The sequence below is a fragment of the Prionailurus bengalensis genome, chromosome C1, assembly GCF_016509475.1.
Source record: "Prionailurus bengalensis isolate Pbe53 chromosome C1, Fcat_Pben_1.1_paternal_pri, whole genome shotgun sequence".
NCBI lineage: Eukaryota > Metazoa > Chordata > Mammalia > Carnivora > Felidae > Prionailurus > Prionailurus bengalensis.
Genome location: NC_057345.1, coordinates 83,493,600 through 83,507,944, shown reverse-complemented (window position 1 = coordinate 83,507,944; position 14,345 = coordinate 83,493,600). Strand labels below are relative to the sequence as shown.

Below are 14,345 nucleotides of genomic sequence, written 5' to 3'. Positions count from 1 at the left end.
TTTGCTGTTCTGCTTCTAGTTCCTTTAGGTGTGCTGTTAGATTTTGTATTTGGGATTTTTCTTGTTTCTTGAGATAGGCCTGGATTGCAATGTATTTTCCTCTCAGGACTGCCTTCGCTGCGTCCCAAAGCATTTGGATTGTTGTATTTTCATTTTCGTTTGTTTCCATATATTTTTTAATTTCTTCTCTAATTGCCTGGTTGACCCACTCATTCGTTAGTAGGGTGTTCTTTAACCTCCATGCTTTTGGAGGTTTTCCAGACTTTTTCCTGTGGTTGATTTCAAGCTTCATAGCATTGTGGTCTGAAAGTATGCATGGTATAATTTCAATTCTTGTAAACTTATGAAGGGCTGTTTTGTGACCCAGTATATGATCTATCTTGGAGAATGTTCCATGTGCACTCGAGAAGAAAGTATATTCTGTTGCTTTGGGATGCAGAGTTCTAAATATATCTGTCAAGTCCATCTGATCCAATGTCTCATTCAGGGCCCTTGTTTCTTTATTGACCGTGTGTCTAGATGATCTATCCATTTCTGTAAGTGGGGTGTTAAAGTCCCCTGCAATTACCACATTCTTATCAATAAGGTTGCTTATGTTTATGAGTAATTGTTTTATATATTTGGGGGCTCCGGTATTCGGCGCATAGACATTTATAATTGTTAGCTCTTCCTGATGGATAGACCCTGTAATTATTATATAATGCCCTTCTTCATCTCTTGTTACAGCCTTTAATTTAAAGTCTAGTTTGTCTGATATAAGTATGGCTACTCCAGCTTTCTTTTGGCTTCCAGTCGCATGATAAATAGTTCTCCATCCCCTCACTCTCAATCTAAAGGTGTCCTCAGGTCTAAAATGAGTCTCTTGTAGACAGCAAATAGATGGGTCTTGTTTTTTTATCCATTCTGATACCCTATGTCTTTTGGTTGGCGCATTTAATCCATTTACATTCAGTGTTATTATAGAAAGATACGGGTTTAGAGTCATTGTGATGTCTGTATGTTTTATGCTTGTAGTGATGTCTCTGGGACTTTGTCTCACAGGGTCCCCCTTAGGATCTCTTGTAGGGCTGGTTTAGTGGTGACAAATTCCTTCAGTTTTTGTTTCTTTGGGAAGACCTTTATCTCTCCTTCTATTCTAAATGACAGACTTGCTGGATAAAGGATTCTCGGCTGCATATTTTTTCTGTCTAGCACCCTGAAAATCCCGTGCCAATTCTTTCTGGCCTGCCAAGTTTCAAAAGAGAGATCAGTCACGAGTCTTATAGGTCTCCCTTTATATGTGAGGGCACGTTTACCCCTTGCTGCTTTCAGAATTTTCTCTTTATCCTTGTATTTTGCCAGTTTCACTATGATATGTCGTGCAGAAGATCGATTCAAGTTACGTCTGAAGGGAGTTCTCTGTGCCTCTTGGATTTCAATGCCTTTTTCCTTCCCCAGTTCAGGGAAGTTCTCAGCTATGATTTCTTCAAGTACCCCTTCAGCACCTTTCCCTCTCTCTTCCTCCTCTGGGATACCAATTATGCGTATATTATTTCTTTTTAGTGTATCACTTAGTTCTCTAATTTTCCCCTCATACTCCTGGATTTTTTTATCTCTCTTTTTCTCAGCTTCCTCTTTTTCCATAACTTTATCTTCTAGTTCACCTATTCTCTCCTCTGCCTCTTCAAGCCGAGCTGTGGTGGTTTCCATTTTGTTATGCATTTCGTTTAAAGCGTTTTTCAGCTCCTCGTGACTGTTCCTTAGTCCCTTGATCTCTGTAGCAAGAGATTCTCTGCTGTCCTGTATACTGTTTTCAAGCCCAGCGATTAATTTTATGACTATTATTCTAAATTCACTTTCTGTTATATTATTTAAATCCTTTTTGATCAGCTCATTAGCTGTTGTTATTTCCTGGAGATTCTTCTGAGGGGAGTTCTTCCGCTTGGTCATTTTGGATAGTCCCTGGCGTGGTGAGGACCTGCAGGGCACTTCCCCTGTGCTGTGGTGTATAACTGGAGTTGGTTGGCGGAGCCGCAGTCAGACCTGATGTCTGCCCCCGGCCCACCGCTGGGGCCACAGTCAGACTGGTGTGTGCCTTCTCTTCCCCTCTCCTAGAGGCGGGATTCACTGTGGGGTGGTGTAGCCCGTCTGGGCTACTTGCACACTGCCAGGCTTGTGGTGCTGGGGATCTGGCATATTAGCTGGGGTGGGTAGGCAAGGTGCACGGGGGCAGGAGGGGCAGGCTTAGTTCGCTTCTCCTTAGGTGATCCACTTCAGGAGGGGCCCTGTGGCAGCGGGAGGGAGTCAGATCCGCTGCCGGAGGTTTGGCTCCACAGAAGCACAGAGTTGATTGTTTGCGCGGAGCGAGCAAGTTCCCTGGCAGGAACTGGTTCCCTTTGGGATTTTGGCTGGGGGATGGGCGAGGGAGATGGCGCTGGCGAGGGCCTTTGTTCCCCGCCAAGCTGAGCTCTGTAGTCCAGGGGCTCAGCAACTCAGAAACTCTCCCTCCCTTTGTCCTCCAGCCTTCCCGCTTTCCGAGCAGAGCTGTTAACTTATGACCTCCCAGACGCTAAGTTGCGCTTGCTGTTGGAACACAGTCTGTCAGGCCCCTCCGCTTTTGCCAGCCAGACTCGGGGGCTCTGCTTGGCCGGCGAGCCGCCCCTCCGCCCCGGCTCCCTCCCGCCAGTCCGTGGAGCGTGCACCACCTCGCAGTCCTTCCTACCCTCTTCCGTGGGTCTCTCATCTGCGTTTGGCTCCGGAGACTCCGTTCTGCTAATCCTCTGGCGGTTTTCTGGGTTAGTTAGGCAGGTGTAGGTGGAATCTAAGTGATCAGCAGGACGCGCGGTGAGCCCAGCGTCCTCCTAGGCCGCCATCTTCCGGGCAAAGTCCTAGCCAATTTTTAAAAACATTCTGTCACAATCAGGCTACTTGATGGAAGTATATTGTGTACATATGAAACTGTTCATTTTGTGTATTTTAGTTGAAAAGAAGTTGAACACCACTGTTTTAGAAGTGTAGAGGTCCACTTATTCCTTCCAGTCTTGAGGAAGTTGAAAAGTGTAGCTGATATATCTCAAAGTTTGGGCATGATGCTGATGCAATCATGTCAGAAGTTAAAAAAAACAAAACATGAACCATCACATATTTCCTGAGTACAATAATGTGCTTAAGCCAGATTGGACCAGAACTTAAGAGGGTGATTAAATTTTCAGGAATTTCATGAGCTGGTTGTTAAATACAACCATTATGAAAAATTAAGTTTTATAACCGTATAATCATATAAATCATGTCAAAAACAAATGTAACAAATAGTAAAAACTCCTTGAATCATAATTTTTTAGTTCATTTTTATCTTAATGATGCTCTTGAGATTATTTCTCTTACACTGTATGTTGTAAATTCAAGTTTCTACAATGATGAAAATGTTCTTTAATACATTAGCCAACTAGCCACATGTATTTATTGAACACTTGAAATATGGCTACTGTTACTGAGGAACTAAATTCTAAATTTTATTTAATTATGATGAATTTAATATAAATTTGAATAGTCACTTGTGGCTACTGGCTACCATATCAGACAGTTCTATCTCACAAAGTTTGAACACTAGGTGAATTAGGAAATAACGTTTGCTAAGTGGCCAGGCACTTTTCTAAAGTGCTTTACATGAATTAACTCACTTAATCCTCATAGTAGCCCTCCAAGATAGATATTACTAACCTCACTTTACATTTTGAGGAGACAGGCATAAGTATGTTAAGTGACTTGTTCAATACCATATGCCATGAGAATGATGGAAATCAAGACACAACCCCAAGCAGTCTAATTTTAAGGTCAGACCTCTTAAAACATACTACTATTATTTGTGATAAAATTCACAAAATTTCATTCAAATATCCACTTCAATAGAAAACTATCAAGTTTTCAATGCAACCTGCTACGAAACCAAGGGAGAAAATCAGTGCAGTAACAATTATAATTAAAAAAAGCAGGAAAAAGAATAATATTAATTCATAAATTAGTGTATTGAGCAAGGTAGGATATTGAGTATGTATTAACTAGTTCATGAGCTGCAGAGCCTGGGGTGCCTAGTTCAGAGGCTAATGATTCGCATTCTTGTACATGTCTTTGGTGTTCTAGGTATTGAGGAATATGGTTGCTTTCATTTCTTCAAACCCCCTAAGAGCTTCCGACTCTTTTTGGGCACTGGAGCAGTTTCAATAGATACATTTATTTGGTTTAAACACTTAAAGGTTAATTGAAAAATGATTAAAATGTCCTTAGGTGAAATTTGATATGTATTGTATATTATTGGATAATTACTACTTTACTTGCATACCATTGGGTAAAACTTGTGTTGCATATATTCAGTGTCTCAAAACTAAACGATCTCTTGCTTCTGGGTGAGACAAGAAAGACATTTCAAAAATTCTATTCTGTTTATCACAGCTGAACTTCAAATTATAAACTTTTTGGCCTAGGTAATCACATTAGACTCTATTCTGTTTAAGATATCAGCAATAAATGATTCTTTTAAAAAAAATCATGTTTTCTGCTTCTAAACTTTGTTAGCATGCAATGTTAGCTTATAAATGCTAGTAAATTTTGTTATTTTTTAAAGTTTTTTATTTTAATTTCAGTTATTTAACATACACGTTCTGAAGTTGTTATCAGGTACCTATGGATTTAGTATTGAAAACTCTGGCTGGCCGATTGACTTTTTATTATTATTTAACTTTAGTAATGCATTTTGCCTTAAAGTCTAATATGTCAGATAATGATATACCTATACCAGCTTTCTTTTGGTTAGTGTTTGCATAGAATAACTTTTTTCATCTTCTATACCTTTTTGTGTCTTTGTGCTTATGATGTATATCTATTATATATATATATATATATATATATATATATATATATACATATATATATACACATATAATATAACCTTAATATTTTAATTATAATTTTGACCCATTTACATTTAATGTAATTATTCATATGTATGTATTTATATTCACTTTCTTACTACTTGTTTTCTGCTTTCTCCTCTCCCACTCTGCCCTTCTATTACATGAATTTTCTCTCATTTATTTCTTTTGTATTAATAACATATTTTTAAATTCTACTTTCCCCTCAACAATTTAGCTATTAGTAATAGTATTCTTTTAGTAGTTACTGTAGTTGTACAATATGCATCCTTAATCAATTGCAGCCTAATAAATGTTGATATTTTTACTACTTCCTACACACTAGTGTACTTTCATTCAATCTCTCATACTTTTTATCTTGTATTTGAGTTTTCAATTATCATAAACCCCATGTGACTTTATTACTTTAAACATTCAATGTCATTTACATTTGCCCACATATTTATAATTTTCAGTGCCCTTTATGCCTTCCTGAATTTCAGAGTTTCCATCTGTGATATGCTTTCTTTCTGAAGAACTTCATCTAATATTCTTCAGCAAATCTTTTATTGTTGCCAATAAATATTCCCTGCAAGTTTCTTTATGTTACTTTCACAATTGAAGGATATTTTCCTTCTGAATAGAATTCCTGGTAGAAGATATTTTCTTTCACTGTTCAAAAAATACCATTTTATTGTCTTCTGACTTCCATCAATTCTTTTGAGAGAAAAACTTTCAGCCCTTTTTGTTGCTTGTTGACAGTACAGTGTCTTTGTTTTTTTGTTGCTTTCAATGCTTTGTTTTTCTCACCTTGGTCCACAGCAATTTTACTGTGACCTGCATGAGTTTCCTTATTTCTACCTTTTTAAAGGTTTTAGAACTTATTGCTTTAACGTCTTTCATTATTTTGGGGAAGTTCTTGGTCTATTTCTCTTGAAATATTACTACTGTCTCATTTTCTGTCCTCTCCCAATTATGTATATGTCCTCTGATCCCAATTATGTGTATATTAGCTCTGTATATGTTGTCCTTTTTCTTTCATGTTTGGTTTTTGTTGTTGTTGTAGTTTTCTTTCTGTATTTTCTTTCCTATTTTTCCATGCTTTGGTGTAGATAGTTATTACAGTCCCATCTTTAGTCCTCTTGCCCTTTTTGCTCACCCGTTCAATCTGCTGTCAAATACATGTGTTTAGGTTTTTTTTTTTTTAATGTTCACTTTTTTTCTTCTCATATTTCTTTGTTTTTTTAACTCCAGTTTCCTGGTAAAGTTCACATTCTTATTATGTATTTTTTAACATATTAATTCTGGTTATTCTAAAATCTGTGATAACTACACTTACCTGGATTTTATATGCATCTCTATTTTCTTGTTTCTAGGCAGTTTTTAGTTATTAGTTGTTGACAAGCCTAGCCTATTTTTACCAAAACGAGGTAGTGTGTATGAAAATTTGTAAATGTTGTGATTGACTTATTACCCTCCACAGAAGGTCTGTCCTATCATTTAGTAAACAAATACAGTGAGGACTAATCACCCTCATTCACAAGAGCTGAGTTGATTCAGGCTGCTTGTCTATGTCTGGTTTGTGCCACTTGTAGAGTAGAGCTCTCCAAGAATTCTAGCTGACTGTTTACTAGGGATCTTCCTTCTTTAGCTGCTACTACACTCATTTTTATTTCCTCTGGGCCATCAGAGTATAGAAAGTTCCCCTCTTCTTTGCAGAGATGTTCTGTGTAGATTCTTAGCCTTTTATCCTGTGCAGTTTAAGAAGCTTTTTTTTCTTCACTTTCTTCTGCTTCTGGTTTCTGGCCTCTTACATTCCCCAAACCCTGTATCTCTCTAGTCCTAGGATATTCCCCCAGTCTCTCTTGCTGTCTTTTCTGAGCTGTGGTCCTCTCCTAGATTCAGAGCTTTCCTCTTTCTGCTATGAGGTGGTTTTATCCCCAGGGTAAAAGTAACTCCTGAACTGTCATCTCACTTCTCTTCTTTATTTTCTCTTGAGATCTTGACTGACCCCTCTAGTCTGGTTAGCTTCAGGTAGCTCTCTAATGCTTTCAAAATATTTTAAAAAGTTATCCTTCAGAGGCTAATCTATTATAATCAGAAGCAGGCATCAGCAAATTATTTACTGAATGTTTTCTATGTGCCAGATTAGTACTAACTGCTGGTAGTACAATGGTAACATGTTTTTAAAAATACCTAAAACATACAACATGTAACATTCCATTTAACATAGTAAGTTATATGTGTGTGTGTTTATAAAGGATATGGTCTCTAACTCAAGGAACAAAAATGTTCTACTGACTAACATGGAAACATGACACATAAATAGATACATTTGTAACGAATTATGTTAGAGGCATGCAACATATACTATAGGACTTCAGAGGAGGAGCACTTAACTTGGCCTAGAAGTGGGTGTAAAGAAAGTGAGCCAAAATGCTTCCTATAGGATGTGTGACCAGGAAAGGAATTCCAAAGATTGAGAAAGAGTCAAGCATAGGATGTCATCTACTTGACCCAGTACAACTTCTAATGATACTGTATTAATACTGAAAATATACTTCCTGTTTTTATTTAAAACACTAGTGCGTTTGAAACATTAAAGCATATTTGAAGTTGTAAAAGTTGGTTTATAATTTTTAACCATGGCATTTGATTTCTCCATAGGTTTTCAAAACAATGAATATCACACAAATTCGAGATCCTTCTCTGCCTCCCCCCGAAAAAATGCCTGAAGCCTATTCTGCAAAAATTGCTCTTTTTGGTGCTGGGCCTGCAAGTATAAGTTGTGCTTCTTTTTTGGCTCGATTAGGCTACTCTGACATCACTATCTTTGAAAAACAAGAATATGTTGGTGGTTTAAGGTAATGCCTACATTTTTTTCATGTTTAAAGTATTAAAAATGATGAGGTAAAAATTATGAATATTGTTGATTCATAATCATATAGGAACTTCAGGCTCACAGATGGTATTTTAAATGTTCTTTTTCCAAATGCTCGATTTTGATTTCATTATTCACTTTAGTTGGCTTTAAGCAGTATTTATTTAAAAATTTCTCTGTCTAGTTTCTGTGAATTTAAGATAAATCTCAGCAAAATATTTTATGGATAGAAGAAGCTGTCATATGAAAACTTATTTCATCCCTGTAAATCTGTCCTTTAATGGAGATGTGTCTGAAAATTATAGAAATTAAAGATGGGGAAAACGTAGGTCTGTAGAATACCTGGATAATTCATTTTGTTGTATACGTAGTCATGTTGGCCTGCTCACATATTTTTAATTTGAAATCTCTTTAGATTTGCATTTGATTAAAATCATGTCAGAGTCTACTAAAATTGTTCCATTTTAATGTACGCATATGCAGTTTTATTTCATAAATACCTTACTAATATTTAATATTAATCAGCATCGTGATTATAAATCAGGACTCACAGCCTTTTATTCCCATGAAGATTCATTCATTGAAATGGGAAAATATTTACTTTGTATCAATGACTTTCAGATATTCAAAGCACACTTAGAAATTGGGTGGAGAAGTTTGCTTCATTTAAAGTAGATAGAACTCTATAGTGGACATACATTACATTTGTGATTAGAATGAAATAAAATTTATTATAAGTAGGAAATGCAAATTACTTAAAACATTTGATATAAAAATGAGAAAGAATTTGGATGGAAAGTTAATATTACTCAATTTGTTATTTTTCATAAATGTGTCATCTTGCATTAGAAAGTTATGACATAAAATACTGTCATTTGGCATATCTGTGGTTGTATTAACATTTAAATTTAATAGCTACTTAATAGCTACTTTTAAAGTAAATTTATCATATTTGATAATCACAGAATACATTTAATCAAATTATGACTAAAATTTGTGCTTATGTTTTTTTTATATTTTATGACACCTATAAATATGTCAATAATTGTAAAATTTCATATTGGTCAAATGACTATATGAACCCAAAATAAGCTTGCACTAATATAAAACTATTTGACTGAATCATCAAGCCAAGGTATCATATAATAGGAAAACTTATTAAAGAGGATATGAAGCATAAACTGAAGAAAAAAATAACCTGATTGTCAAGAAATAATTATTTTTTCTGTATTGATGTTTCACCACTATGAGTTTTAAGGGATTACACATAGTTTGTAAAGTTTTTTATTTACTCCTGGAATGTAAAATACCTAATATATTATTTTGCTGGAATGATTTAGACTATCTTTTTAATGGTGTTTTACCACAGCTTTATTAATTAGGAAAAACATAATCTATTAGCAACATATGTATAAGCATTGTACATTTTTTTCAATTATACACATCAATGAATATGTGAGCTAATTTAAAAAATATGAACTTAATTGTTGTATACCCTAATAGGCTAGGAAAAATCTTTTTGCCCCTTAATTGCATTTCACATGGAACAGGCCTGGTTTGTGAATTATTCTGTGTCGGCAGTTTTGGTATATTATTATGGTAGCTAGCATCTCCATCTCTTTGTAACTCAAATGCAGAGTAGGAATTTCTAAATCATATAAACTAACACTAAACTTCTGCTTTTACATATTTGCTGAACATTTTCTAATGGGACAGATTCTCCTGGATTAATGATCTTTGTTTTTTTTTAATTCTTTTTTTGGTTTATTTTCTTTCCTTTGCCTTTGAATGTTCCCAGTATCTAGGGACAATATAAAATGTTTAATCAGTCTTATTTGGACCATCCCATGGAAGAGGCATTATGTGCCACTGTTACAGGATTATAAAAACTGACATTGGAATTTAGCCAGCATTACAACCACAACCCTTTCCTGTTAATTTATTTTTTCACTTACAGATGCCTCTCATTCTCTTATACCTTCAAAGTGGCTAAAAAGATTAAATTAGCTTTGTATTTGAAATCAATTGCTTAAAGAGATGGTGTCAAGTTTTATCTTTCCTTCTCCTTTGCATCCAAACAGATTCTTTTATCCCTGGTGAATTAGTATCACAACCACTTTTAAAAAAATCACTAGAGTTGGTGAAAGATAGCAAGGACTTAATCCCTATTCCATTGAACACAATTGATTGATTTTTTTTTTTTTGATGTGGCAACAATATTAAAATAATCAGTAGTTTTGCTTTCTTCTCCTTGTGGTTTCTTTTTTCAGGACTTGAGTTTAAAAAGGTTAAAGGGCTTCATATTATGGTAACAAAGATAAATAAAGATGGTATTAACAGACTGTAAGTGTGCATGCATGTGTATCCTTTTGATTTTGTCTTTTCCCTTTAAAAATTAGTACACATGAATTCTAACATTTTTGGTAGGTGTAGTATAGCCAGAGCAATGGTTTATTTTAGTTATTTCACACATTTTCACCACGTTTATTGCATTTCATATTGATTGACAATAAAGAAAAAATGGGGTTTAGGTGAAATGGTTATAGCAACAGGAATTATTTTGAGTACATGTGTGATGTAACACAAATTTACAGTGTGGTACCTTTATCATAATAAATAGTATTATGAAAAGAGTGGGAGTTGTTATAGGTAAATTCCATTTACTTGAAAGCAGCATGAACATAGAAGAACGATTTTGTTTGTTTGTTTGTTTAGGTTTCTGATACTCCACTGATGGTACTAAAGAATTTATTTAAAAAAATTTTTTTAATATTTATTTATTTTTGAGAGAGACAGAGACAGAATGCGAGTGGATTAGGGACAGAGAGAGAAGGAGACACAGAATCTGAAGCAGGCTCCAGGTTCCGAGCTGTCAGCACCAGAGCCCGATGCGGGGCTTGAACTCACGAGCTGTAAGATCATGACCTGAGCCAAAGTTGGACACTCAACTGGCTGAGCCACCCAGGCGCCCCAAGAATTTATGGTTCCCATAAGAAAAATTTCTGTCAACACTTTAGATGGTTAAAAGAGTACAAGTGGAGGAATAAAAGTTTGTTTTCTTAAGCACAACAAACTTAGGAAATAATCCTTCCAATCAAATTCTGTCTTCCTTTCTTTTATCCCCTGTCTTACCATGTGGTCTTGCTAGTGATCTCATTTACTTTCATGGTCAGTTACCACTTACAGGAAAATTATTTTAAAATCTGTACTTGTCCTAACCTCTCTCTCTGTCCTGGTCATACATTCAAATCCTGGACATCTCTTATAAATTTCACCAGACCAATCAATATTACGCCTCTTCCTGAGTTTGGTCCCTCAGTGGAGGGCATCACCAAAACAAATGGGAATTATCTGCACTACTCTTCAGTGTCCTGGCAATTTGTATTTTGTGAGTACTTTTAAAATATCCTCTCACCTCTCTACCTCTATGCCCCTAACATCTCACTTGTTGTACCTGTATAGCCTCCAAATGGATCTCTTTGCTTCCTGATTTGTCTTTTTCAAATTCATTTTTCTAACAGTTTCCAAAACTGGTTATGTCACCCTTCTACTTGTAATCTCTCAGTAGCTCCCCATAATCTGAGACAATGATTCTGGCTTGGTATTGAAAGCCATGACGTGATGTTACCTTTCCTCCCTCTCTCACTCCCTCCCTCTCGCCTTTCCTTCCTCTCTTCCTTCCTCCCTTCAATATCTATTGATCTCCTATGTGCTGGTCATAATCTCAGGCACAAGAGCTCAGAAGTGGACAGAACAAAGTACCTCTTCTCATGGGGATTATTACACTCTAGTAATGGGAAGGCAGACAATAAACAAACAATAAACCAAATATAGAATATGTCAGGTGATGATAAATGCATTAAGGTTTGTTTGTTTTTTAACTGGCAGTTTAGTGGTATGGTAGCATATTTAATGCCTGAGTGGATTTTTTTTAATATACTTATTCTCTAATCTATGCAATAAAGTAATTTTCAATAAAAATCATAATAATCAGTAATAAAAACTATTTTGATTCATTCCTATAAAAAACATTAACAATTGAAGTAATTCCAATATTAAAGATATAGCTCACACTGTTTCACTATTTTTTTTAATTAAAAAATTTTATTTCCAATGTTTGTTTATTTTTGAGAGAGAGCGTGAGCGGAGAAGGAGCAGAGAGAGAGGGAGAACACAGAATCTGAAGCAGGCTCCAGGCTCTGAGCTGTCAGCACAGAGTCCAACACAGGGCTGGAACACACAAACCACAAGATCATGACGTGAGCTGAAGTCGGTCATTTAACTGACTGAACCACCCAGGCGCCCCTCACTATTTTAATTTGAAGCACAAAAGCCTCATAGTTGCCCAAAATTAGAGTTGATGTAAATCATATTGCTTCATGTGCTATCATTTTATCAGTTCCAAACCGACTGTTTAAACATTAGCGTATGTCCTAGTAAGGGGTGGAGACACATGCTGCCTGTGGTAGTTGGAACAAGGAATGCTTTCAGCTAAATCAGTATGTGCCAGTGGCCACTGTTTAACTGGCATTTCTCACATTAACTTCCTTATAGAACTCAATGTTTACTAAGAATGGGTAATAAAAATGGGGCAATTTAAAGCTTATTCACGTATTACTAGAACTCTACAGCAACCATAGCAATTATTTAGAATTTAGATCTACCAGAGATTTTGGGGGGGTAGGGACAGGGAGACTGTGTTTAGGATATCAGTGACACTGTTGAAAGCAGCTCAAGGTGAAAATACAAAGCAGGTTTATTTTGGGGTGCCTGGGTGGCTCAGTCGGTTAAGCGTCCGACTTTGGCTCAGGCCATGATCTCACATTCTGTGAGTTCGAGCCCCGCGTCGGGCTCTGTGCTGACAGCTCAGAGCCTGGAGCCTGCTTCGGATTCTGTGTCTCCCTCTCTCTGACCCTCCCCTGTTCATGCTCTGTCTCTCCCTGTCTCAAAAATAAATAAAACGTTAAAAAAATTAAAAAAAAATACAAAGCAGGTTTATTTTAATCAGTGTTGTAACTGTTTAGTCTAAATCATTACACCCCCTTATGGCCTGCACCTGGGCTAGGGAATAGAGATGATGGAATTTGGGGCTTGAGCAACTCATAAAATGGAGTTGTCTGAGATCCAGTGTTGGGGTGGAAGACCCAAAGTTTAATTTGGGGCCTGATGAACCTGAGATACCTGTTAGACATTCAAGTGAACATAAAAGGCTGGAATTATGGTCTGAGGATAAGAATATGAGATTCATTACATGTAGATGACATTTAAAGCTCCGAAACAAGGAGGAATTCATCTAATACTCAAAATACCTGACTACAGGGCTGTGGTGTTTCTGCTAAAGCCTCCTGAAACCCCTCTGCTCCATTGTCATTCCCTGATCACGGCATGTGTACTTTTTTCCTCCTCTCCTTTCTGTTCCTCCTCCTTGCCATTTTCTTTGTCCTCTGATGCCTTCCCTCTTCTTCACTTAACTGAAAGCTGATCATTTGTCACATTTCATCTACCTGATTATCTCATCCCACAATAAGCCTCCCCTCTTTTGAAACACTCTTGTTCACAGTGATATTTTACATTTGTCACATTGTACTGTGTATGTGTATATATCTCCCATCTGTCTGCTGATCTCATCCATTGGTGTATATAAATATGTCACATTTATAACTATCCATAATCACCTCCCTATCCCCTGTCTACTCGTTAATAACCAAATCTAACCAACTTTTTTTGAGTATCTCACCTTCCACTTACTTCCTGTAGGATATCCTTGGAGATATCCTACACAGTTATTTGCTTAATGCTTTTGCTAAGCACTGTGGTAAATATTGGCTACAATGCTTTCAGGGCAGTATGAGGATCTAACCAAAGTTGCTGAAGCCACAGCAGCCTGGCATTCCATTTACTCCAATGCCTACTTCAGCTTTCAAAGTTATATTTCTTTTTTGCTTGTGTTTCCTCCTGCTGGGTTGGGTAATGTCATCCTTTCTTTCTTTGTGATCAACAGAAAAGTTGTAGCCTTTCTTTCAGAGCTATTTCTTAAATAACAACCATTTGCCTTCACTAGCATACGTTTTTCTTCTTTTGTACCATAAACTTACTGAAATACCATGAAAATTTTAGGTTCGGGCTTAGTCAAGGGAAGGTACTATGCCTCACAATGTATCTGGATGTTGCCTTGCTATGGTTGGTTTATTTGGCTGGAGTTCGTTATTCACAGCTCATTGTTTTGTTCTCTTGTCCAGCCTTTTGAGAAACTTCATCAGACCCAACTTTAGTCCATTTCCAGTTTCTCTCACACAGAGCCCCATGCCTATCAAGGCTAGGTGTCTGTGTCCACATACAATTCTTAATATTTAAGAATCTGTGTAGCCTTTTGGGCCATAGAGTAGGAAAAAATATACCCAACCCTTTTGGGTTCTTTGGCAGGGCCTGTGAAATAAGCAGACAAAAGACAGATTAATAAGAAAAACAGTTCACTAATACATGTATCATTCATACAAATAGAAGAACATAGTGATGATAGAACTTGAGGTTCTATCAAAAAGATAGAACTTGAGGTTTATATAGCTTCTTAATGAAGA

General features: G+C 36.4%; 1 protein-coding gene across 1 annotated transcript in view; it reads left to right on the top strand.

Annotated features, from left to right (window-relative positions):
* The window catches only part of DPYD (dihydropyrimidine dehydrogenase), an 862,317-nt gene that overhangs the window by 263,337 nt on the left and 584,635 nt on the right, over positions 1 to 14,345 (top strand). Inside the window, 1 exon segment of the mRNA XM_043575643.1 lies at positions 7,554 to 7,750. Coding sequence (XP_043431578.1) covers positions 7,554 to 7,750 — 197 coding nt within the window.